At 38.9% G+C, this 27,552-nt stretch overlaps 2 protein-coding genes across 2 annotated transcripts; one reads left to right on the top strand and one right to left on the bottom strand.

Annotated features, from left to right (window-relative positions):
* Positions 1–2,182: 2,182 nt before the first annotated feature.
* On the top strand, positions 2,183–10,693 carry LOC306762120 (L-threonine ammonia-lyase; the record flags this gene model as incomplete). The annotated part of the gene is made up of 11 exons (XM_079248518.1): positions 2,183–2,298; positions 5,003–5,330; positions 5,732–5,848; positions 6,205–6,446; positions 6,559–6,724; positions 8,038–8,137; positions 8,243–8,318; positions 8,477–8,602; positions 8,823–8,990; positions 9,079–9,136; positions 10,595–10,693. 11 exons carry the CDS (start codon positions 2,183–2,185, stop codon positions 10,691–10,693), a joined length of 1,596 nt encoding a protein of 531 aa, XP_079104644.1.
* A 1,802-nt stretch (positions 10,694–12,495) lies between these two features.
* tmem254 (transmembrane protein 254) lies at positions 12,496–15,830 on the bottom strand. The gene is made up of 4 exons (XM_079249374.1): positions 15,730–15,830; positions 14,060–14,163; positions 13,352–13,411; positions 12,496–13,195 (listed from the first exon to the last, which is right to left on the bottom strand). Exons 1-4 carry the CDS (start codon positions 15,814–15,816, stop codon positions 13,075–13,077), a joined length of 372 nt encoding a protein of 123 aa, XP_079105500.1. The 5' UTR covers positions 15,817–15,830; the 3' UTR covers positions 12,496–13,074.
* Between the last annotated feature and the right edge of the window lie 11,722 nt (positions 15,831–27,552).

The following is a 27,552-nucleotide window of genomic DNA, read 5'->3' as shown; positions in this document are numbered from 1 at the left end:
TCAAACCTGCTCACTGTTTCACAAAGCCAATCTAAGATACACCATGAAAGCTTTCAGAACAGTTACAGATCACAGTAATGACAATATAATTAAAATGTAAGTATTTTTTTATAGGTAACATGTATACTTGTATAATACAACTTGTATAATATAACTTGTTATACCTTAATCTTTTTTTGCAGTCCACATCTTCTTTGTCGCCCAGGTTTGCATTGTCATGTCAGGTTTGCACTGTCTTAATTTCCACGCAGCAAGCACAGAAATCTTCTGGCGATCATTGTTCAGCTATAAAGGTTCAGAAATGTAGCATCAGCACACCTGAACTCCCAGTGCAACTTTAAAAGCTGGAATTTAATGGTGTGAAGACAAAGATTTTCAGCTTCAGTGTGAATATGCCTCACAGTAAGTATTGCACCAATACTTAAAACCTCATTTTCTTTTTCTTTTCTTTAGAAAGGTTCAACAGTCCACTAAAACCTCACCAAAAACTATTAAAAGACCATAAAGTATCTGAGAAGCTATAATCTTTTTTTTGTAAATTTCAATAATTAATAAAAATGTTCTGTCTTTAAGCCCTGCGATGAACTGGCGAGCTGTCCAGGATGTACCCTGCCTGTCACCCAAAGCCAGCTGGGATAGGCTCCAGCTTCCCCGCGACCCTGAATTGGATTAAGCGGTTTGGAAAATGAATGAATGAATGAATTATGTCTTAAAATGTTTATGCGAGTTGCATCAGTGAGAGATCACGCTAGGTCTGAACGGGTTAAGGCAGGAAAAATCCCAGGATAAAAGTAAAAATATGGGTAGTTTCTACTTAAAAGTTTGGGTTATTCCTTATTTCAACAGCAATTGTGTGAATAATTGGAAAAAAAGAGATTTCTTACCTCCACACACTTGGCCAGTTGCTTTTCAGGTACTTGGTTTTTAGAAAGATGGTTGGGAAAAAAGAAAGATGGGATGCCGTCCCAAATCCAAAACTGAAACTGGATGTGAATAAATAAACTGGGATTTTGTGTAAAACCTTTTGCCACCAGAGATAAGATGGCGGTGTCCGTTACAGCTTAAAGAGAGAAATAAATGTGTGAATTTCCTGTGTGGCTGCAAGGTTAGTGGTTATCTCACCAACAAAGCAAACAAGCAACACAAAGAAGTTCATTAGGAAGAGAATATTTTAATTTGATGACATTATCTAATTGGGACCAGTTTGCAGCTCGTTTAAGAGTTGGAAAATCACAAACATCTCTGAAAATGAGTTGATCTCTTCATGATCATTTGTTTGACTTTATTATTTACACTATACCCAACCACTCCAGCTCCTCCTTACAGTCACTGGAAAGACCATTCATTTTCTTCAGGAAGTCTTCCCATTAAATCCTGACATCACTGATGCTGCGAAGGTCAGATCTGAGAAACACGTGGGTCCAGTCCAGACCTTGTTTAGCTCTGGACTGCCTACTTAGTTTTGGCTGTAGCCAATTTAGGGCTTCTCCATTTTCATTTAAATCTCTCTTGACTGGCTGTCAATCTGTTTCCTTCCGCAGTTGATATGATAGACTGTTTGCTTTGCTAAAATTAACCCAGGGAAGCCAGTCTCTCCCGCTGTTCCACCCTGATATAAGCTCTGACTCTTGTCTGTGGCTGCCTGCGAATTTAGTGGAGGCAGCTGAATTGAAATGCGTCTTTTGAAATAAAGAATATAAAGCGCTGCTTGTAGATCTTTTCTCACAGAAATAAAATTGGGGACAACCTTCTTTATTTCCCTTTCCACCCCACAGTCCTTCACTTCTGATCCTCGGCCCATAGTTGTCTCCTGTGTGTGGTTGAGCTTCCAGATCACTGCTCCCCAGATAAACTCTAATTCTGTATCTATCTCCTTAGACCGTCTGATTAGTGCTACGTCACAGAAAGGGAAGGTAATCCGAGTCCAGGCCCAGGAATAGAGCCTGGAGAGGGGATAGGCCACTGGAGAGACACTCCACAACCATCATGCATGTGTTCATGGGTAATCCCTTCTTAGGTAACCCTTGGCAGGGAAAGAGGGAGGGATCTGGAGCAAGGGACGTTGGACAGTAGGAGCATCGACGGTCAGTGTCCTCCTATCCCTCGGACACATCGCAGCCGGAGCGGAGGAGGGATTCAGCTTTTTGTCACTCTTTGTGTTGCAAGTGGAAAGTTGACCAGGATGAACTTTGCTGCCCAGTTATTCTACTCGAGCTACTTGAGCGAGCGGCTTGAGCGTTTGTTCTCTCCGAGGCCTGCAATTAAAGACAGCGAGGAGAATGACCCCTTCTGGGAGAGGTGGGAAAAGCAGCATGTAGTGCCCAGGAAATTCCTGACCACTTCCCATCCCAAATCAACCTTGTAGCAGCACATTCGCCCTAGCAGAGATAGCTCCTTCCGCCACAGCGTCGTTTTTTTAAGGCTAAACCTTGTCCTCTTCTCCATCCTTCTCATTTCTGCCTTCACAGCAGCACTCCAGCTCTCTTTCCCTTCTTGTTGGTCTGTAGAAGAATTTCACCAAACCAAGCATCAACCCTCCATATCCATATTAGGCTTTAGCTGTTCCATAATCAAAGTCTGGTAAACTCCCTTCCAGCATTTGCTTTTCTCCTTAAATGTTTCCCTCCTAAAGAAAAATCCCCTGCTTCATCCATGTACCCTAAAAACAAATCACCTTAATATCTTCAACCTTCCCATCATTTCTCCATCTTCCTGAGCTCCAGCTTCCTGAAAGACACCGGCACTATCTCTCCTCTAGGTCCATGGTGTCCTCCTGTCCTTTGTCTTTTATTCCCTTCTTTGTTTCCAGTTCTTTCTGGCAGATTTAGACTAAGAATTTAAAATGAAGTAGATTTAAAGAGCTGACTATTGAACACCATGTCTCAGTTTTCATGGAGCTTTCAGGATTTAATAATGTGAATAAATCTCATGGTTTATGCTTCTATATCTGAGGAAGATGAAACAAACCAGCTAAAGCGTGTAAGGAAACTTCTTCTGAAAGGAAAACACCTTGCAGAGAAGCAGCATCAGTGATCAGGGTCTTGTGTAGAGAAGCATTTTCTTTTCCAATGCTAACTTTTCCACCTTGGAAAAGCCAGCGAGGACATATTATCCTTAAAAGAACAGTAAAAAACCATGTGAGCCTTCTGGGTAAAAATGACTTCTTTACCTTTTGCTTTGTTCTCATTTTTGCCTTTTTTTCTTACTATTTTGAGGTAAAAGCCATCATTCACCATCTCCTTTCTTCATCTTTTCCTTTGATGACTCGTTAAAGCTGCCATGTTGCTCTATTTCCCCCCTTTGATGCTGTTTTTGAACTCTACCTACGATCCAAGGCACCCTGATCACAGAAGCAACCTCAGACTTTTCTTATTCACGTTAGCGTGATATTATCTGTCAAGGACTAAAAATAATGGACAACCAGGGCACAGAGCAGTAATGGACCTTGGAGAGCGGGTGAAAGGTCACAGTACTGTTTATAACAGATCAATGAGGAATAAATAGAGAACGATGGTGTGTGCAGAGCGACTTCGCCCATTTGTTTGGGAAGGCAGCTCCATCTGGTGGCATTTTGACAGGATCTTAGCACACTGCATGCCTAGAAAAGCTCTTTCTATCAGTAGATTCTCCTCCTAATCCAGCAAAACACTTGTTAGAGTTTAGATCTGAAGCCATTTATATTCCAACCATTTGAATATTCTATATTGAGTAAGTACATGACTTTATCTCCAATGGGTAAGATAATCCTGTGGCTAGTCTTTGGCATGCAGAGGGCCTGTTTGTTTCTCTGACTGCGTGAGAGAAACATCCACAAAAGTCTGATCCAGTTTGCATACTGCTGATTAAGGAATGAGAGTCAATCGGGAGAGAAATTGAACAATTCAAATTAATTGTACCATCCATTGTCCATTTACTGAGGTGTAATAAATCAAGCTGTCCTGCGTTCGGCCCTAAATTGCCACTTAGTTGGTGTGTCCCCACAGAAAGAGGAACCAAACTACCCAATAAATCACAAGTTGACTTATTGATGTAATCAGTCACAGAAAGAGGAAGCTGAGTTGACATGAAAGGTGAATCAATTCATGTCAGTATGAAAAATTGGGGGGGGGTTCTGGTTTCTTTCAAACATGAAAACGCTGAAAGTGTCACTTTAACATGTTTAAAAATGTACAACCTCTCTTGGATGTTAAAACTTTCTAGTCTTTCTAGCAAGTGCATCATGAAAATGTGAGGTTAGTTTGTAAAGTAGCAGCCAACCTCTTGGTTCCTCTAAAGGTGCCATCTGAGAGCAAAGACTAAACTTATGTATGAAAAGGATCCTCTTTGGATTCTAAATTTCCCCTGAGTATGATCTAAAGAGAGAGTAGGACTGCTCACTAAGGTTGCTGATTCAGTCCACAAGTTCTTTTTAGCCTGAACAATGACTACTATACTGCTCTAAAGTATTTTTTATTCTTTTCATACTTGTTGTGTCAAAGGGTTTTTTCTACTATGATACTTGATAAATGCTCTTTTTTTCTGCTCAGATTTACTTAAAACTAATAAGGGCAGAATTAAAGCACACTTGTGCATTTTAGGAAAATAAATCACATTACTTTACAGCTGGAGGCTAAATAACAATCTTATTAACTCAGGAAACTCATCTACATTATCACAGCATCCATGTTGATTTAGGTTTTATCTCCTGGGCTTGTCAGATGCAAATCAAATCTCAGACTTTTGGAGCTTCATGTCTACAGCGTTAATGCAGCAAAAACTGGGCAAAAGCTCCTAATTTTTGCTGCATTAGCTCGCAACAATAGCATAAGTTTGCAGGAAATTGAAAGTACACTTTAAGCATTAACTCTAGTAGCCGATTTGAATAATTTTTTCAAATTGTATTTTGAGATGTTTTCCCAGTTATAAGGATTTTTTAAAAAAAAAGAACATATCCAAGTCTCTCAAGCGTAGAATCTGGTTTTTCAAACAATGGTCAATGTTCGTCCTTTTTATTCCTTCTCAGGGAGGAATTGCGCCTTGGCCCCAATCAGCCGGGCGGCCCTTACAAATGTGGCCCCTTCAGCAACGGCACAGCAGGTCGCCGACCTACCCTCATCGAACCGGAGCGTCTGAAGGACTTTGGTGAAGAGGAGCTTTTCAATGGGGACGTGAAAGTCCATGAAACCAAAGTGGTGGGGGGTCCTGAGATCAAGCTCATGGACCCACCGAAGACCAGAAGACTCAGTGAGTTCAGGATGGTCCCCAGACCTCCAGCTCAGTACCTCCGCTTCGAGGACATCAGCGCTGCAGCCTTCAGGATCCAGTCAGGGATACAGAAGACACCTTGCACGGTACGATTTTCACGTGAATTTACTCAGTTTGCTTCCTTATGTAAAACAAGGAATGGGTGGGTGACCCCTGACCTCTGCGAAGAGACCAAACATCTCTTTTGTCTCAGGATAAAAGAAATATGGAGCCGACATTTTGAATGTTTACAACTACAGGAACGATTCACAAGATTAATATTATGCAACACTCTAGTATGTCATTTTGCATATTATCTTTTGTAGTTTTTCAAACAGATTTCATTCAGTTACATCAGTTTTAATGTAATCTGAGAGTCATGAACTAGTTTATTTTATCTCTGCTAAAGATAATCCCTGCAAAAACAAGTTGAGTTGCCTCACTTAACAGGGAAGATAAAGTGAATTATGATGCCTTTATTTGAAAAAAAAAAAAACTATCTGTGCAGTACTCCAGACTGTCCAAACAGTATGGGATGGACATCTACCTGAAGAAGGAACACCTGCACTACACGGGCTCGGTGAAGGAGAGGGGAGTGCTGTACCTGCTCACCTCCCTCACACAGGTAAAACTACCTGGAAAGAACCTGATAGAGAGATGATACCCTTCTGTCTGCCAGGATAGCTTGATCTGTTTCAAGTCTTAGTATAGAAGCACTGACTGCCGCTGACCTGTTGTCCTAAAAGTGTTTGGACTGTATCCATATGCATGCATCAGTCAGGAAATGAGACCAATTTCCAGCATATCACACACAACCACCTGTTTGAGCTTCTTATTAATGTTAAAGTTTAAGCATTTATGTGTTGTGGCTTTAGATTATGGTTCCGAAAACTTGAGAAACAAAGTTCGAGACAATAGTAGCTCAACAAGTGTGTAAACAGGCTGATTGAATGTGACTAGGATGAGTTTGTACCTGTCCAGGAGCAGCAGAGAAAGGGTGTGATCGTAGCCACAGACTGTAACTTCTCCATGGCCGTGGCTCATCACGCAGTGGAGCTGAAGGTTCCCGTGTTCGTCATCATGCCATCGTCCTGCTCTTCGCCCCGCCTCCGGATCTACAGGGACTATGGTGCCATGGTCATCTCCTACGGCAGCACCAACTACGACTCGCAGAACCACGCCCGCCATCTGGCCAAAGAGAACGGATACCTCTACCTGGAAGAGTCAGTCTCTGAGCTTTGGTTGTAGCAGAGCTTTAACTAAGTCAGGCCAAAGTGCAATCCTCCTGTCTGCGGCTGAAAAATGTCACCTGTTTCTTTCTTTGTTGACTGTCAGAGATGAAAACGCAGCATACCTGGCAGGACTGGGTACTGTGGGCATGGAGATCTTTGAGCAGGTGCCCAAAGTGGATGCAGTTATTGTTCCTGCAGCAGGACAGTATGGTCTTCTGGGTGGGACTGCTGCAGCCATCAAGCACCTCAACCCTCAGATTCTTGTCATAGTAAGTACCTGAAAACTTACTTTTTTTTTTTTACCTTGGCAATAATAATATCTGAATGTACTCTGAATATTTTTTATCTCTCTCTTTTACCTCTTTTATCATTATCTTTACTGTTATGGTCTTTATAGCAAAGGTGACATTACCACTCACATCCCACATTTAAACTGGTAATTCTCCAATGAAAGCTTTTTCCCAGTTTACCCAGAAGGCACATGGCAGCCTTTGCTCAGTCATAAGGAAATGTTCCGGGAAGCTATTAAGCTCATGTACGGCTAAGTTTAGCCCAACAGTGAATAATATCATATGCAATATGGAGCCTATTTAAGGCTACTTAAATGACCATAGACAACCCTATTATCATTAAAGAGTCATTCAATGTCAGTTCTTTATTATCCAGTTATTCCACACCAGCTAGCATCATTCTATATGAGTGGTCCCCACTGGTGGAGTTAACAAGGAATTCTGGCCTCTTTTGCTTCTTATGAACATGTTAAAATATTAGATGTAATTTATTAGATTAAACGTAAGCGTTGGGTTTTAAAAGACTTGTAATAAAAAAGTTTTAAAAAATGTCTCTGTTAGTAATTAATTAGAAAATAATTAGCATTATTTAAAATAAATAAGTGTTTTTTATACAAAAGTTTGACGTTTTAAATACTTAAATTTCTTTTGTTTTTAGAAAATGCAGTTAATACTCTGACAGATTTTTGTAAAGAAGGAATAAATTAAGAAGCTACGGTGTGATATTTAGTCAATTCTCTTAAATCTGACTTTGAACTGATGTTATAAAAGCATCTGAAGCTGGTCAAAGTACATATCAGGAAAAATAACTGCATTAGCCAGTTTTTAAATCAGAGTGATTTTTGTTTAAAGCACATTCATGTTAAAGCCAGAGCATGAGAAGGTGCAGTGGAGATATCTCCTCAGGGAACAGAGACATGAGGAATGAGACATCTTTTTAAACAAAGTGCTGTATTTTTATAACTTTTCATCTTTCTGCTCTCACTGTTTGGTGCCTACTCACCAGCTGCTTAAAGGCTGCAGACACAAAACATCCTGCGTACAGTAAAATACAAAGAAACAAGGCTGATGATATAATTAGAGTGGGGAGTTTCTAGATAAATACACCACCACACATGTCTGGTAGGTCATAAGCCATGATACATATACATGAGTCTGTCTTTTTTCTGAAGCTTATTCTGTTTGAACATTGCATTCCCTAAACATCAGCAGAGCAACACAGTAATTAACGCACACGATGATGCATCATTGTTAAAACAGCAGAATAAGAACTGAAAGACTTTCTCCAACAGGGCATCGAACCAGACGGTTTCCCTCTGCTGCGACGGTCTCTGAAAGCAGACAGTCCAATCAAAGACTTGCACAGCAACCCCAATAAGAAACTTTATGGAGGTGAGCTCATCTGATGTTGTCTTACTGGATAGGTAAAATTCTTTTCAGGTTTTTCCTCAGTAATTTAATGAATATATGATGATTTTCTGTCTGATTTCTTGCCAGATCTTATGGAGCGTTCCCTTGGTGTAAACACCTTCCAGTTGGCAAAAAAGCTGGTGGATAAAGTCATATCTGTCAGGTAGATCACCTCCACAGTTACACAAACATGACCATGAGCGACTTATGCAGGTTAAAATGATGACGTCTTCAGGGACGCTGAAAGACATGTGGTTTGTTTGCTGATTCATTATGGTCATTCAGAAATGACATTCGTCTGAATTTTGTTTCTGCTCTAAGAGAGGAAGACTCTCTGGTGGCGATGCTGAGGTTTCAGGAGTTTGAACGCTCCACAGTGGACACAGAGGGAGCCATGGGACTGGCTGCCATCTTGGCTGGGCAGCTACCAGAACTGAGAGGGAAAAAGTGGGTCAGATATATTAATATTGTAATGATTGCCTTAAACCCTCTGCAGGATTGGCTCATGTGTTTCAGAGTCTTTATTTAAGCCCATTTAAAAAACCAAAACACCATCAAAATCAGTTTAAATATAGTCCTAAGATGGCACCCTGGCAGTATAACAGTGTCAGCAGTGCTAATCCATTTGGTTATGGCTAAAATTGGCCCCCCTGTGTTTCTGTTGTAGGGCTGTAGTTGTGGTGAGCAGCGCCAACATGGAGCCAGAGCTGGTGAGGCAGTGCGTGGACCAGGCTTTGGTGCTTGATGACAGGGTCAGCAAGTTCTCTGTGGAGCTGGGAGAGTGGCCAGGGGACATGGCCAAACTACTGGATGTACTTTCCAGGGAGGATGTCAGGTAGAGGAGTCTTCTGCTGCTTTAATCTGTTTTATGTTTGTTACCTGATGCTTCCTTTCTCTCCTACCTGTTTTCTTCCTCCTTCCAGGTTGTTGGATGTCTGCCATCGCAGACACAGCGACAAGTCGGACCTCTTCAAGGCAAAGGTAGGCGTTTAATCTCTCCTTTTCACCTAATTCTTTGTCCTCTCCAATCCGCTCATCTACTTTTTCCATTATTGCCTAAGAACTCCATGTTCGGAGTTGGCAGGGCATTGGAGGGAATTAAAAAGTCTAAAATTACAAAAATGTACAACGATGTTCTGTAGTTACTTTGCAAGCAGCGTGGTAATACTTTCCAGTCAGTTTTTGTCAACTTTGTTTAGCTTTGTTTATCAGGAATGTCCACATTTAGTGATAGACGTTTATAGTGACATCTAGTGGCATACATTGGAAATTACAAAAACCTGAATCCCTACTACTTTCCCTTTCAACCATGAAGCTTTTACCTGTAGGGCTTCTGCAGTAAGATGGAGGAGTTACAAGGGAAAGGGTGCAAAAAGGAGGTCAATCCAAAGTAATGAAAAATCTCTTGACTTTCCCTCACACAAACATGTTCCCACATCACGTTTGCTCACACAGGCCTAACAGATTTTGTATACGGCCTCTAGTAGTCATGAAATTTGAAACCATTTTCATTTCCAGCCCTAACTAAGTGATGTTATTAGTTAAACCTAAACAGGAAGTAAAAAGTTTTCATTGTAAATTTTTTTGTTACTAAGAACTGAACAATTTCCCTCTGAAATGAATAAAGTGTATTTCATTTCATTTTTTATGTGTACATAGAACCAAAGCAACCATCGAATCCAAGAATGAAGGCTGCATAGTAGTCCTGATTGTTTTGAAAATATTTGTGAATTTGCTCATTTGATGGAGGATTTGGAGTCGTGTACAGTTGTTGTCGGTAACTAAGGACTAAATTATACTGGGGTATAGTTGCATAACTGACATTGTTGTGTAATCTATTACACTAAAAACAAACCCGGAAGTGACACTTGTATTTTTCATTTTTCTTAGGAAACTGTTTTTATATACTGCATTTTTGGATTTCATAGTTTTTTTAAGGAAGCAGTTGAATATCACATATTGAAAACTAATGTCTACTGTGATTAGTTGTAATTCCATCTTGGTGCACGTGGCTGCTGTACCTCACAGGGTACCGTTAGGGCCACGTTTAATGCGACTTTAGTGACTATATTACATTACTATATTGTACTTTCATCAGTGGCAAATCCATAATTTAAACTGTAACTTTTTATGAGGATTAACATTTGTAAACTTTGTTTAGCTTTGTTTTCCAAAGCTTGTTTGCATGCTTCTCAAAAACCTTTAAACATGAATTACTATGTTGTTTTTGTTCACTGGTTCAGCAGAATTCATGGAGTTGGTCAATTATCTGATCATAATAATAGATTTCTCGAAGTCTTGAGTCTCGAAGCTCTTTATCATCACCTGTGCAGTCTAAAGTCACAGCATTGTTTATGCACTTGTTGTGTCAAAGGGTGAAAGGTCTCGTATATAAACCAGTGTGTGATGTCAGGGTGCTAACGGGATGTATGTTGACAGGTGGAGTGTGTGGTGGAAACCAGGGATAAGACACAAAGTGCTCAGCTACGCAAGACACTGAACGAGCGCTACCCTTCAATTAGCTGGCTGGACCGGTGATCACAACAACACCATACACACATGGAAACTATACTCTAATGAAATGAAGAATTACTTGTAAGCACATCTTGTAACACACACACATATGATACATGAGATACGTCATGTCAAACCAGCCTGATTTACAACAATTTGTCCAGCAGTGTGAACAGAAAAGCCGTGGATTGTAGAGCAAAAATAATGTGTATTACTTCCGCTGCTGTTGTTCTCATTATCATGGCACACTGATGACTGTAAAGTGTTTAGACTGCATCCAGAGGATGAATCTAGTTTTTTGTCTGAATCACACACTTTGCATTAGCAGGATGGACTGTATAGTTTAGATGCAGGCTTACTCCAACAGTACACTGTACAGATCCACATCACATATGAATATAAGATTTATTTTTCGATGGAAGGATGTTTTTAAGACACTGTATATATTTCTGTATTTATATTCTCTGAGCTAGTCGTGAAAAAGTATCCATGAAAAAGGGTGTTCTCTAAATAAAACTGGAAAATTTTCATGCTGTTGTTGTGATTTCTGGGTGCAAAGTTCACAGCAACACAACAGATGAGACATGAGTTTTCTGTGTGTCCGTGCACATTCCTAAGAGTAAAAGTGACATGTAATGTGAGGGTAAGTTGTGTCTACACTATCCACCCCTGATTAATGGCTTGAGACAGCTCTAATGTAGATTGTGCAAGTTAAGACGAGTTAATGCTCTTAAGTTTCTTAGCAGAGGACATTGTGACCCTGTGCTACTCCCTCTTTCAACCTATGTCGTACAGTGCTTAGATGATCTGAGCACCTTATTGCTGGAAGTCATGCAACCGCATTTAAACCTGAGCTATTTAAACCCCAGATGGAGTAAATCAATTTTTTCTCTAATCAAAATTAAGAGAAAAAAACTAATGAATGTTCACACTTCAAATCACTAGGCTAATAGATATGTAGCATTTAGCATTGATAGGGTTCGGATTTCTGAACAATTAACTAAAAACAGCATTGCATTTCTGTAAAGTATTACATCTGAATCATATTTAAATGTTTATATGACACAGTAACAGAACTTAGTAATAAAATTAACAGTGATAGTTTTGCTGGTTTATGCAGTTTTATAGAAGACTTTATTTTTAATGCTACTTTACCAACTATTCTTCCTAATTATATGTTAAGATTATTATGTAATAGGTCAAAATGTTAACTGTGGTAATAAGGAATAAATATGTTTCAACTGCACTGAATAAAATAAACATGCTAAGAAAACATGATTAGCTTGTTAGCTAACTGCTATTAGCTTCATTAGGCTGCAGCCACAGCTTTTTACTCTTACACCTCAGTTACACACTATTGTTCGTTTGAGTGTTTTCTAGTTTAATGGACAATACATTTTATATGGCCACTTTATTATTCTTTAATTGCTATTCGGTCAATCAGATAGAAGCAACTCTACACATGTAATCATGTAGATATGGTGAAGACAACTTGCTAAAGTTCAAACTGAGCATCAGAGGATTTTCAAACAACCATATCTAAGGTTTACAGCAGGGGTGGAAACTCCTGCACAGTTTACGCCCCTTGAAATCATTTACTGATGAGAAAACTTTCTCTACCAATATAGAGACTGACATATTCATACAGGACTAAAGTATGGAAAGAGATTTCAGCTTTTGTATACCATTATGCTGGAGTTTCCTCAACTCTTCAGTAAGATTCAGAGAGATAATTCACACAGGATTGAACAATTTAGTCTAAAAAATTACACAGTTTATAAATATCTTTTTATTGTTGACGTAAAGTTGTAAGATTAGGACTTCCAGTATATTTAAAATGTCAATGCAGCTTAGTACGGACAAGAAAAATGTGACATCTCTTTTTAATTATAATTATTTGATCTTGGAGCTCCTTTGCAGCCAACTTCATTGATATTATGATAGTGTCAGCAGCTCAAAGACATCCCTTATGCCACCAGGAATGCTGATTGTAAACATGAGAGCATAAACTAGAAATGCTAATTAAATCCCCCTTTGTATTGCACGGATAATTCAGCCGAGGTCAGAAATGTCAAGTACATTTTGCTTATTATCTTCTATTCAAAAAATTTAAAAAAAGAAATAAGAGACACTTCTAAATTATAAACTGCACAAAATCCTCATACAGCTTTGTGCAAAGAAATGACATGGAATTAAGAAATCTGCTCTTCGCAGGAGCAAGTTAATCTCAAAACTTGGTAAGAAAGTTTGTAGTGTCTGAATCAAACATATGTCATCACTGCAAATACTCTTCAGTTAAAAAGACAAGGCTCAACTCTTTCCAACATCTCCATGGTCCTAAGCATAAAGAGAAAGAGATGGTGGAAGAGGCACTTGGATACTGATGTGGCTTCTGCTGCTGGCCATCAGTGCTGTTTGGGACGCTTGGGGTCATATTTGAGCAGCAGGCCAAGGGAGGCGAAGCCAAACAGCAAGGTCTGGAAGAACCACATGCAGCGGGTGGTCGTGCTGTTGATGCCTTTGTTGCTGTAAGATAAAAAAAAAAAAAATACAATAACATTGGTTGCACATTTAATACTCAATTGTGCATTTTCTAGAATGTATCCCACCTATGTGGAGATGTTGGGATAATATTAGCTTATAGCACCATCTCATGGACATTACTGGTATTGCCATTCTTACCTGCACACACTGAGCGCAACAACGGCTTCAAAGACATGAATAGCCGTGGCTGCCCACCACCTGAAAACAAAAAGGACAAAAAAAATCAAATAAAACAATACAGTAAATCAGCCATCATGTCACCTCTGCATGTTACCTTTCCTGCAGTCACATGACATTAAAAAAAAAGTCAACCACTTCACAGATGATTCACAATCCAACAATGAAAGATTTCAAGCTCCCTTCTTCATTTACAAGACTACAGCCTATTCACATGACTACAAAACCAACTAAACATAACACTTTGATTGCTGTTGTATTATCTTAATGGTGCTGCAGCAGTCATGTGACTTAGAGGATTAAATGAAATAATGGAGATGGCAGTAACGATCTGTTAGTGAGGGAAAAAAAACATTATTGCTATTGTTGATTAAACACTGTATTCAAGCCCTGCAATGCTCCTTTGCATATCTTTGTAAATGTTCACCTCATTTTAAAAAGTTACACTCCCACATATAGTATCTGTGATAAGCTGCATTATAAGGTGGGAAGAACTAAGCTCCTCTGGATCCATCAAAGAGCAAGATTAAAAATACTTAAACTCAGATCTCTTTCTCAGTTTTAGGGCTGCATATTTCAAGTCTTCAAAAATCTAAACTTTCTCCCCCTTAGATTTCATTCATCTATAACATCAACATCAGGTCAAACAAACAGCATCTCATTATTTACCCTTTGTACATCAAGTCTGCATAGTTATCCACGAGGTATCTGCAGAAGCTGCCAAACACGCCGAGGTACTCAAATGGGATCTTTTCTGGTGCAAACACGATGCACTGCAAAACAACAACAGAAGCTCATCATTAAGCACTCATATGACACATCAAACATTGCATTGGTTTTAAACTAGAAATAAAACAAGAAAAAAAAAAAATATTAAAGCCAGAGATGATCTGTGTTGCATATTTCTGGCATGCAGCTGACCCAAAGATGTATGACTGATTCCTGTTATGAAAGCCCACTTATTCTAAAGCTAATAAGGGTGGCTAATACGATTCTCCACAACTTTAATTTCTCAGGCGATTTCCTGTTTGTGATACGATGTGGCACGATGAAAGGATCTCTGCAGCACTTGGGATTGTGACTGTAGCATCTGTTTGCGTGACAAAAGGGATTCTTGTTGTGAGCAATGTAACAAAACCATATCAGCTATACTGAATTTGTCCAGCACTGTGATGGGTCTGTAGTCAACTTTTGTCACATGATATAAGATGATTAGACATATTCAGACGATCTGATATTACCATTAGATTCTGGAAAACCTGACTCCACTGTAATCTACTCTAGCTCACTACCAGTTTACCCAGTCTATGTGCAGATTTCCCATTTAAACACATAAATGAGTGCATCATTTTAACAACAGTCTCCCTTATATCAGACACACCTTAATATTAATGAGGAAATGAGGAAAGTCTTCATATGATTGCATCCAAAATTGTTTTTTTTTTTTTTTTTTTTTTTTAATGTAACAATAACATCACAACAAAATGGTACAAATACTGAGGTGATTTTATTTATTTGATGAAATCTCCTCCCCAACAAGAGACTGCAGTACATTCATTGGTTTGGATGTGAAGCTAACTCAATAAACCTCAGTTTTTGTCGGCTTTTTAAAAAAGATCCACGCTGCTGTACACGTGGCAAATGGCAGTCAGCCATTGTTTGTAAATATGCACACAACTCCGTTTATTTGAGTAAATAAATGTATTAATATCATTCCTATAACTCCAGCACAACATATTAGGAAAATTTCTTTGCTGACAGTCAGAGCAGGATATTTATGAATGAACTAGGAGCTAATGCAGACAAGCTACCTTCAAGTTTTACTTCTAAAACATTGATTTTTTTTTTTTTTTTTTTTTTTACCACTAATGTTGAATCTGTCCCAGGATGATGGAACATAAAATTCACTTTGTTATATTTATTTATAAAAGGTGTCAGGTTACTGCTAGCTTCACTGAAAAGGACTACATTAGGTATCTTGGCACATGTTAAGTCGCAGGTCAATGCGGAACTAACTTGTAGGATGGACTTTGTCCAAACATTTCTTTAACCTAAGCTTAAACTGATAGATTTGTGAATACCAAAGAGATTAGCTATCACCTACAAAATAATGGCAATGGGTTCGACGGCACTTTCACAATAAGACATGTTAAATGACATTAGACCAAACACGAGAATAAACAAACAGTAAAAAAGAAATCAACACATTTGCGTTTCTGTATTAAAAACGTGGAAAAACCCGGAGGACATTTTAGGCAACACAAAGCGTTGACGTTTACGAAAAGCACGAACTTTAAAGTTTCTGCTGGATCGCAGTACAGCTTATTTAGTAAACTTACAGTGAAATATCCAACTGCCAATGTAACGGATATAATCCAAAAGAGGCTCGTCCTTTTAAAATAGTTGCTTCCACCTGTTTTTGCCATGGCTGCCGTCGTTCTGCGCTGGTCCCTCTGCTAAATATGACCGTGTCATAACAACCCTGAGGGAAGTAAGAGGAGACAGAGGGACCGTTTAGGGTCTATGTGTTTTTAATTAAAAAAAAAAAAAACCATAAAAAGTTGCTTTTAGGTATATGAACTAATAGGTTGGACCAAATTCCACATAAAACAGCTGATATAGTCATAACAGGTATTAAAGTGATGTTTAAAACATTTAGTTTAACCACAAAGAGAAGAGCTGTTCATCGTGTCACTGGCGTGTTGCTCCTGTGTGGCATCCAGTTTTACTGTGTAGATTCAATAATTTGTTTAAATTCTTTTAAAAACGATTACGTTGATGCTATATTGCTTTTTTTTCCCATTTTTTTTTTACATTAAAAGGCAATACTTAGAGTTACATTTAGTCTATAGAAGTAAATTACACCCACAACCTGAATTCCAAAATGGTTTAGACACTGCAAAATATAAATAAAAACTAAATGCAATGATATGCAAATCTCCTAAATTCATTGTTTTTTTTTTTCTGTTGAATTGAAAAGAAACATCAGATGTTGAAACTGAGTCACTTTACCATCTAATGGAAAATATGAGCTTATTTTGATTCTGATGGCAGCAACATGTGGAAAGTAGTGCCAGGGTGATGTTTAGCGTTGTGTAGCATCCTCTCCTCTTTTACAACTGACTAAACATTTGGGAAGTGAGGAGAGGAGACCAGTTTACAGGAATGTAATGAGAGTAATGTGCCATTCTGGTCTAATGGAGGATTTTAGGTGCTCAAAAATCCTAAACCTTGGTTGCTAAAGTTTTTCTTTCATGGTGCTTCAAATGTTTTCTATTTGGGAAAAGTGTGGACTGTTGGCAGGGCAGTTCAGCACCTGGATTCTTCTTCTGTGAAGCCATGCTGATGTGATGGGGGGAGTATGTAGTTTAGCATCTATGAAAGAGACTTTGTCTGGATTGGAACAGATTTTTCTTTACAGATGTGGAAGCATAGACACAAAAAGCAGGCCCATACAGTATATATGCGTTCTTCTCTGCATGAAAGAGTTTTAACCTGCATTTGTGGATTTCTTAGTGAACTGTGTTCACAAACAGGAGTCTTTTACATGCTCCTACTCAGTCATGGTACTGATCTGTTGCAAATCACCTACTTAGTTCAGTTGTTTTTGATTTGTGCCGATTCCTTTTCCACACTTCTGTTTCCCCTTTTCCAACTTTTAGTTTGAGGTGTGTTGCTGCCATCACATTCAAAATGAGCTCATGTTTGCCAAGAAATGATCAAGTATTTCAGCTTCAACATCCAACATGTTGTTTATGTTCCTTTGGGAATAAAAATGTGCCCCATTCATGTGATTTTATTAAACATTATGATTTTTTTGGAACTGGAGCTGTAATTGTAAGACCCAAAAGTGCATAGACTTCATCACACAATGAAGTCTTTTTTCTTTTTATTTCCAACTTCAACAGAAAGAACAAGACTTTTCCATCATCTTATCAGTAATCTACCTTTTCTTTCATACTCCCAGCTGGGAGGTTCTTTACCACTTAACCACACCTGTGTATTTTCCTATTAACTGATGTCACATGTGTTATTTATTAATATATCAGTATATAACTTAATAATGTCTTAATAATGAACAGGCTACACAGACCCAAAAATAACATTTATTTAGTTTATCTCCTATTATCTTTGCACAATCGTTTTAAAGTACCAAGTTAAAAAAAAAAGTTACAATCCAAAAACCTAACACATGAATTCTCCTGTTTTATCCAGATGTTGAACCACTGGTCCTTGAAGAGAACCCGTCCTTACACTCCTCGACGTGTGCAGCTTCACTGTTTTTCCAATTGGCGGTTTAGACTTTTACAGTTTACGACACGTCACGTGGATCAGATGACTATTTGTTTTTGCCTCGTTTACAGACTTCTGTTGTTGGAGGATTGAACTAAACACGGTTCTTTATAGTGATTTTGCATTAGCTGAATAGCCTATTGGCTGAAATAGTCCGGTTATCTTTAATCACTCGATCATTGTATGTAAACCTCAGCCTAACAAGTAATCTGATGAGATAGTTTGCTGATGATACTCTTTCCCGTTTTATTATTTTATCAGATTCATCGCTAGATAATAGGAAGTACAGTTTGACTTTTTTTCCCTTTTCTTCATTAATATACGATATCCATTAAAACCAGTCATTATAACCATAGAAAGTTTGGAAACTTCAACCAGTTGGGAAAGCCCCGAGCACCTGTGATGGGATTTCAATAAAGACAGAGAAAGAAAGGGCGGAGGGAGAGCTTCTAGGACTTTCAGGAGCCGTGTCCACACACAGGGGACATTGATTCTGCTTCTTGTCCAGATAGAGATAAACAGCAGGGGTTGTTGTGTCCACATCAGATAACTCTGGACTTCAAGCTGCATTGTCTTCTAATATACTTACAAATACTGTAAACCCGCTCCTGCACTTTGCTCTCTATTGAATGTTGGTATTTACGCTGTCAATCTTTTTCATGTGTAGCTGATTTTCCACAAGTCATTCCTGCAGCCATGAGTGGAACAAGTCAAAGGTGTCATGAACCACAGTCGAGCGTACAGACATAGACTGTAAGAATATGAAAGGCAGATAAATAAAAAGGCAAGACGTCTCGGTCATGGCCTGGACATGTCAAACCACATGACCAGCTTGCAGCTAACTTTGGCGCATCTATTCATAGCTAATGAGGCCGCTGTGTGGCAACAGGTAAATGTCCAATTAATCACTGTTTAAGTCCCCTTTGTGTTCCTCTGTGTGATTACAGGGAGCTGCTCTGCATATGAAAGCAGCTGATAGGCTTCAGCTTGAAATGCTGTTTCGTTGTTTGCTTAAAAGTCTCTAAGTTAAACTTTACTTTTTTAAGACCATTGTTGGTTGATTAATGCTCAGCAGCTTGCAAAGCTGCCTGTGGTTGTGCTTCATGTTCCACGCATCATAACCAGCAGCAAAATTAGAAATAAATGAGCCTCACTATAAACTTGCAATCTGCTGCTACATTACATGCTGGAATGATGTGTTGTGCATTTCTAATAGAATATATAATAACCACAAAATCCCAAAATGCATTAAAGCTCCGTGTGCTTTGTTGTTAATGCAGTTTATTTTTATTTCTTTCACCACCAACAGTCACATGAATGTCGTCTTACAATGAATGAGTTTCAACGACTCTAACGATGGCAGAAATCTTTCTTTTGTCCCTCTCCTGTCATGTGTCATATTTGTCTTTGACCTTGCCACTTCTCTGAAACATTGGATGTGTGAAGGGGTAGCAGGGTGGGGGATGCTGCAGGGGTCAGAGTACTTCTGTCAACCATCCATCCTCAAAGTAAAACAACACCCCACCCCATCACTCTGTCCTGTCTTCGATGGATCCTTCAGGGGGTCGAGCGTGATGATTATAAAAGGTACTCTGATAGACAGAGACACTGAGACACTGAGTGAGGTAGCGGTCTGCCATACTGACCCCATTCCTGACCATTTGTGTTATCCAAACTGCTGCTATGTGGAAGGACTCCAGCAATGGTAAGAGCTGTTTGATAGATTCAGGGAAATTAAGGTTTTAACTTGGGATTTTTCCTCCCTTTTGGATTTTTTTCTTTCATTCCAAACCTTTTTGTATTTGCATAGAATTGGATTTTCAACATCCTATTTGCAGTACAATGTGCAGGGTTGTTGCCAATGTGACTGAGAGAGGAAAAAATGCAGTGAACTAACAGGCTTAAACAGCTCAAACTTCACCAAAGTTTAGAAACACTGGAATCAAATATGATTTAATAAGAAAAAAATACAACAAAACAAAGTGGATTATAACAAACAGTTCTTTACAGATAATTAGCTGCATAACAGCACTATCTTTATTATACTCTGCGTACTTGTTTAGATAATCCAGTGTCAGAACCACATAGAGAAAAACACACTCTTTATCTGGAATCGGTTAAGTGGCATCTCCTGTTTAGTTACAGCTGTGTGCACACCAAAACTGCTTCTGATTCAGTTTTTACCAGAGGAATTGTGCATTACTGATACGGAAATGTCTTGGGATGGTTTGTGAATCCAGTCTGATGTAGACTCAACTATGTCCTCTTTCCTCAGATGATGCCAGATCTGTGGCCTCCAGCGGCGGCTCCTCTCGCAGCGCCAGCCGCAGGAAGAGGACCTGCTTCTCTAAAGAACACGTGGAGCTCCTGCGCGCCACCTTTGAGACAGACCCGTACCCGGGCATCAGCCTCAGAGAGAGCCTGTCCCAGACCACAGGTCTGCCTGAGTCACGCATCCAGGTACAAGCTCTCCTGCCTCACGAGTTAGGATCCGATTATCATGAAACTAGCCAAACAGACCCTTTTAGAAAGCTGAATTTGTTGAGTTATTTATGATAAAACTATGAACTGCATTTAACTAGAGAGCTGGATTCTGACTGAAAACATGCACGCACACTCTGCACATAAGAAGCTTCTGTTTTCAAATGCATCCTGCTTGGTAACTATAGATACCATTATCCCTGTATCACTTTATTCCTTTATCTTTGTCTTATCTTCAAAGACGACACAAGCTTTTTTTTTTATTTTTATTTTTTTTATCAGGATCTTGTTTGAAGGAGTAGACAGAATGTAGAAGGCTGCCAGCCTTTTTGGCTGCTGATTAACAATGATTAACAGAATGTGCAGTTTACCAACACTACTTTCCTTACCAGAGGTTCCTTCTTTTTTTTTTCCAATGTCTTCACCAGGTGTGGTTTCAGAACCGAAGAGCTCGCACCCTGAAATGCAGAGGAGCCAAAAAAGCACTGTGGCAGTCTGACAGCCCGGGCCAGGACGTGTTTTCTCCTCCTCGTCTTGTTGCCGGCAGGGGGCCACTGGCTGTCCCTCTACAGCCTCAAGGGCCTCCACCAGCCTATCCAACTCAGGTGAAGAAGGAGATGGAGGAGGGCAGCTACTATGAGCAGTGTCCCCCTCCTTACGCCGCCTCGGAGGAGTGTGGACAGTACAGCTCCATGTACGGCCTCCAACTTGGCGGCACCACCAGTCCACCACTGAGGGGTTACTGGCCTCAGCCAGGCAGCCAGACCCCCTCTGTACCGTCTTTGTGGTGCACATCTCCTCTTGAGATGCAAGGCTGCAGCTCAAGCTCCAACCAGGCAGCCTTCATGTATCAAGGCTCTGCAGAGCAGCAAATGTTCAGGACTTGCTCTGCCTCCCAGTCCTCCACACCAGACACGACGGACTCTGGATACTGGGATGTCAGCCTGGAGAGCAGCCCACCTCTGCAAGGTCAGTACGTGCAGATGGAGGATTCGTGGAGCTGGGCTGGGATGGAGGATGGAGGAGAGTCACGACAACCGGCGCTGGTCCAGCACGCCCCCCTGCCCGTCCTGTCCCTGCAGGAGATTCTGGGGGAGCTGGACGAGGACTGGCTGGGAGGAGAAGCGGTGGGAAGCTGCACTGGTGGAGAGAAAACCGTCCTCTGCTAAAGACTCTGTGCTCACCATTTGCAGCAGACAATTAGATGTATGATTTTAAATTTCAGGGTTTTGTGTGCTGCGTAAAAAACTTTCTGCTCATGAAATCTATTTCTTCATAGCCTCACAATCCCCTCATTTGTTTTTTTTTCCCCCAATAGTGACTTGTTTGCTTTGGTTATTTATTCACTAATTCACTATTTATAACCTCTATTTATGCTCTTCTGCACTTTTATACAAATAAATCAGTCGCTGCACAGTGAATCCTCACTGTCGTCACTTTATTCATTCAATAATACACTCCGCGTTAATTTATAACTAAAGATTTGGGTTTGTTGACATTTACAGAGCCAATCTATGACACAAGTTCCTCTGACATCCAGATTTGCTATTAAGTCAGGAGGGAAAGTAGGTCATTTTCTTTCACTAAGTAGATGATTCCTTTGAGTTGAAAAATGTGGAGAATGCAGCTTTTGTAAGGATGTGACTGCAGGCATGAAATCAAACTATTTCTAATCAATCAAGAGCAGATGAAAACGTGACGGCTGAGTCGGATGAGTGTGGGAAAAGTGTATCTGGGTTTAGCAGCATCCATCAGGAACAAATCCCATTTGTCAGAGAACACGGACTGCTGTTTGCTGTTCAGTCAAAAGAGACAGAAAGACGAATTGTCAGCTTTGTTTTCGTCAACATCGCTGCATCTTTATTTGCGTCTTTGAGCAAAAGCAGAGAAGAGTTTCATTTGAAGCTTTTAACAGCAAACATAAGATGGAAATCACAGCATTTTCTGCCCCAGCGAACCAAGGAAATTCATTCTAAATAAAATTACGTTTGGTTTAGTGTCTCCATAGAAACTGTTAATGAAATGTTAAGCTGTAAAACACAAAGCAGACCTCACGTCAGTGGTCCAAATATTCACAGTTAATTACAGGCTTATCAGATTTAGATTTAGATCAGCAGGGAGAAAATGAGTCAGAGTCTTGATTTGAATGCTGGGAGCAGACTCAGTTATTACAGAATAGATATAAATGATACTGCAGCAAGATCTTTCTTATTCCCAAGAAAATCAGCTTATTTACTTTATTTTCAACGGTTAGAAGATAAACAAATTCAGGACACCAGTTTAATACGACCTGAATGCTAACGAAGCTGGGACTGTGTGTAATAATGTCCACAAAAACACAATGCAATGATTTGCTTCTGTAAACATGAAAGATCTGGACTGCAGGCACCTGGACAGGTTCAGCATGTGGACTCTTTCTCCTGTGAAGTCATGCTGTGATGGACGCAGGATGTGGTTCAGCATCGTCTTGCTGAAATCTGCAAAGCCTTCCCTGACAGAGACGTTGTCTGGATGGAAGCAGATGTTACTTTAAAATCTCCATGTGCTCTCCAGGATTAAAAAGGCACGAGCCGACTTTTCAACTGATAACAAGCTGGATGGTCCCTCTTGCCTTTTGTCTGAAGGACACAATGTCCATGGTTTCCAGAAAGAATTTGACATTTTGATCCATCTGAGCACAGTACAACTTTCCACGTTGCCTCAGAGCATTTTAAATAAGCTTTGGTTCAGAGAAGAAGGCAAGTTTTCTGGATCATGTTCACATACAACCTCTGCTTTGCATGACAGAGCTTTAAAGGATTTCAGAGTGAATTGATTGCTGGAAGCAAGCAGTGATTTTCAGTGGAGAATAATCCATTTTAATGCAGTTCTGTCTGAGGACTCTAACGTCACCCGAATCTAGTTTTGTCCTCCAGTCATGTCCCCAGTGCACAGAGATTCCTTCTAATTCTCTAAATCTCTTTATGACATTATACCCCCCATCACACACACCCATTCCACACTGATCACTGATGATCATGAAATAGTCCAACTTCTCAGTTTCCGCATCTACTATGTTTATGCTGAGTTATGAGATTTACAAATCATTTCCTTCTGGTTTTTATTGACATTTTACACAGCAGCTCTTCTGGAACTGGGATTGTAGACTTATAATCTCATTAGTATCCAATATGAATGAAACATTAACAGCATGTTTAGAAGTAAAAAAAAAATGTTTATTTTTCTGTGTTGTGAGCATGTTTGCTATTTACAGTGTCTTCTGTAAGTCTGAATGTGTATTCAAAGCAGAAGCAAAGATAATACAAAGGATGTTAAACCAGTTAGAAAATGTTACAAAATGTTGATAACACATTACTTTTATTTAGCTTGTCATTTTAAAAAAAATGTATATCTTTACTTTGGATATCTTGTCCTATCTGTATCTTCATACAGTCTTTTCTATGTCGAGGTCTCTACACTCATTATTGTGTAACTAAATTCTAAAAAAATTTTTCCGTTGAATTTTTTGCAAATTTTTGTTGGCAAAATCTTCAAAGAGATAATTTCTAAGATTATTTGTTTTTGGACACAATCATGACAATGCCAAGGATCTATGTTCTGTGCTTTGTTTGTCCTTGAATCTGTCTGCTAATGTCCTTCTGCTGTTGCCGGGTGAGTCTGTGCTGTGGCTACACTGCAAAAGATATTACTGATTTTGTCCTTCAGACAGGGTCAAATAACTTGTTTCTTCTTATCTGTGTGGTTAAATAAAACTCTGCAGAAGTCTTCCCATGGAAGAATACTGCAGTCTAACTTCACCTGAAAAGAATAAAGTATAAAATGCAACAATCAGATCTCTTTACTTTGCTCGACAGTTACCGTAAACTCCATGGTGACAGCATTTTTCCAAGCCTGCTGAACATGTTTAGCTTTTTCATGCATAGTGGACACTTTGTAGGCTTTTTTCTTGCATATTCATGAGTGATAATGATATTTTTGTAAATAAACCACTTCAGTGGATGTTAGTGAGTCATCTAATACGTTTCCACTCACTGGAGAATAAATAAATAGATGATATAATTGAGCATAATGTAATTATGAAAGTTTGCCATTGCAATAAATGGGAAAAGAAAATTATAGCTATATTTTATACGGGATTTACATAATTTAATTATGATGATCTTTATTATTTTATAAATATTTCATAGAATACATTAAAATGAACCATAAATCATGACAAATTCTAAATATCCCTAATGAACAACAAAAAAAAATATCGTTGCATATGTCAGTAGAGGTAAAATACTGTATTTAAAAAAATATTGCATTGCTTTAATTAATTCATGCATGAAAGGGTTAAACAGGCAAATTTAAATAATGAAAAAATTCCCATTAAAATGAATGTCTTTTAATGTTACAAATCTAATGTTGCAGGTACAATTTAATTATAGCTGCTTTTTTTTCGAGATGGTCACCATCTTTTGCTTAAATTTATAGTTTTCAGTTGCATTTTAATCAAAGATTAACTTATAATTGGACAAAGTTGTATTCCAAGGTGTCAGCTGTCTTTTAATCCACATTTAAATGGGGTCATCCATCGCAGCCAGGTCAAATTCTTTCTTTGAGATAGCTGCAGTATGACGTCATCTCAGCCTCTCACTGTGAAGACAGAAAGTCTGCATGTCCTACCTGAAAAATGTGCCCTAAAAAACTCCGTCAATACCACCCACTGAACAGATGACGCAAACTTCAGCAAACGTGAGATGTTTGTTTTTAAAATGCACGGCGGCAACAGCACTGCCGATGGGACTGATGATTCAAGATATGATGTGTTTGCTCAAAAACAGAGGTCCTGACACCATTTGGCCTAGAAATGTATTTGTTGAACATCACATGTGTGCCACCCATTACCTTCGACTTGGGGGCAAGCAAATGTATCAAATGTGTAAATGTAGCTTTACCAAGCAAGAAGTAAAAAGAAGGTCAAATATTTGGTAAATGGTGTAAATGAGACTTGACAAAATGTAGGTGCAGGCTAGAGTGGCATTAGAGATGCAAATGCTAAGGTTTACATTAAGTGCACACAGCTGCAAGCCTGCAAATGTGATGATTTGAGAGTATTTTTTATCCAAACACTCAGTTATAATCTTGCATAGTCTCATTTATTGCATCATAATAAACAGTGAATAAGCAGCTAAGCATCTCCTCATACTCCAGCTAAAGTAGGAAACATCTGTAAAACTACGATTAAAAATGATAAATGTTTGTGTAATATGCCAATTCAAGGACTACAGTACACTGCAAAAACTCAGCCTTAAAAACAAGAAAAAGAATTTACAAACATTAGGTAAATGTTGCTTAAAATAAGATAATTATCTGCCAACAGAACAAGAAAATTTGGCTTGTCAAGACTTCCCAAAACAAATAAAAAATACTCTTAAAACACGAGGAATTCTCTGGCATAAAAACTAAGAATTATCTTACATTTATAAAAATAAGCATATGTGTACTCAATTTAAGATTTTTTATCTTACTTAGATTTCAGTTTTTGCAGTGTAGGATCTGCAAACCAACCAACAAACCCCACTAAAGAATGATGAAATATTTGTACATATTTTTACTGAATATCATTTGATATTATGTCTAATTTAATGCCAGAGGACAGTATTTCGGTACTAAAGGGGCTTCATCTTTACTACCTCTGTTTGAGCACATATGTAAATGAAGAATTAACTTTTCGCATCTGAAAACCTGTATTTTAATGTTAAGATTTCTTAAATTAATAAATACAACTTATAAAGTAAATTCTCACATGTTAAACATAACATCTTGTCACCTGACTTGATTTAAAAGCTTGTTTAAAACAACCAGAACCCTGAAAGATCAGCATGTTCGGCCCAGAATATATCTGCAGTTTAGCCATCTGGTCTGATCTGGTCTTCTTTTCTGCTGGTATGTAAAAAGAAAAAAGCAAGTTTCCCTTCCGCTATTTATTTCCATTAATATTTGTTCTCCCTTGTTTCGTTCTTTCATCCCACTAGAGGTCCTCAGCCTCCCTTCACCCACTCTGGCTCGTGCCTGCCACACCTACCTCCGCTCACCTGCTGCCTCTTGCACAATCAGCTCACCTGTTTTCACTCTCTTCACTAGTTTTCTGCTAAATATGTCATTGTATGTTTTGTCTTTTGTTGTTCAATGAGTGTACCGTAGTTGTTTTTGGTCCTTGTTGCTTTTTACTGAACATTTCAGTCATCTTTCTGATTCAGTGCCTTGTTGAGAATTATCCTTTTGTAATTTTAACACAGGACTTCATTGTCTGGTTTTATTTATTATTCTGAATATCAGTCCTTTGTTTTCCTCTAACCTTTTTGCTCATATTTCCTTATCAAACCTGCAGTGAATAAAAACACAGGGTTGTACACAGGATGTTAGGCTCGCAGCGTAACACTGTTTCCTGCAGCTATGACACATGTTTATGATGTTCCTGCTGTTCTGGCCTCCTGCCTGCATCCCCACGATGAGAGGAAGGGTGTTGTCCTTTTGTTAGAGTCTGGAGAGGGTTCCTGTCCCAACAAGAGAGAAACAAACACACAATGGGTTGAGACACAGAGGAGGCATTGCAGCTCTTCATCCTGCTGTACTCACTAAAGATAGAACAGCAGAGGAAATGTTGCCGACTGCAGTCAGGCAGGTGCTCACCAGCACATGATGCACAAGGAGATACAGATGCAGCTGAGTGCAAATAATGCTGGTAGTGAAACAGGTTTTAAGAATCGTTGTAAGGTAAGATGGAAATGTATTTATGTGTTGAAAATGCATCTGTCATCTTAATTAGAAATAACTTTAAGGTAAAAATGCCTTAATTTAGGCCAGTTGTTTATCAGATTAGACATCAGATATTTGTCATTTTAATTTAAACAACATGACTGCAGGACTTTATTTAGTCTGATAAGTGTCAAAATGTTCTATAAGGTGCAACAAAAATTTAGTCTATATCAAGTGAAAATTTAGATTGAAAACTATTTTGCTTTATTTTATAGTAATGTGAAAGGTAAGTACACCTCTATTCTGTTCAGTGACGTGTCTGAGGTCATAAAACTGGATAAAAATAACCTCAAAAGAACAAAAAGACAGAACTGGGTAGTAGATTAGCTTCAGGGTTTGGGATCATTGGCCTGCTGCATGAATTCTGTAAAGTTTTAGCTTTCAAACAGGTGAATTTATATACGTTTGACTCTATAATATAATTTTGTATACAGATTACTTCATGGTCAACTTAACAAGGTGCTTTTCTAATTTCAAGACTGGATTACTGCAGTTCCTTGTTCAAGTTCTGTCCCAAATCTGCCCTGAAAAGTCTCCAGCTGATCCAAAATGCTGCGGTGAAGGTTCTGATGAGAACTAGTGAG

Source organism: Telmatherina bonti (genome assembly GCF_933228915.1).
Source record: "Telmatherina bonti genome assembly, chromosome: 11".
In the NCBI taxonomy this organism is placed as follows: domain Eukaryota; kingdom Metazoa; phylum Chordata; class Actinopteri; order Atheriniformes; family Telmatherinidae; genus Telmatherina; species Telmatherina bonti.
The sequence above is the reverse complement of the archived record's forward strand: the minus strand, read 5'-3'. Positions and strand labels throughout refer to the sequence as shown.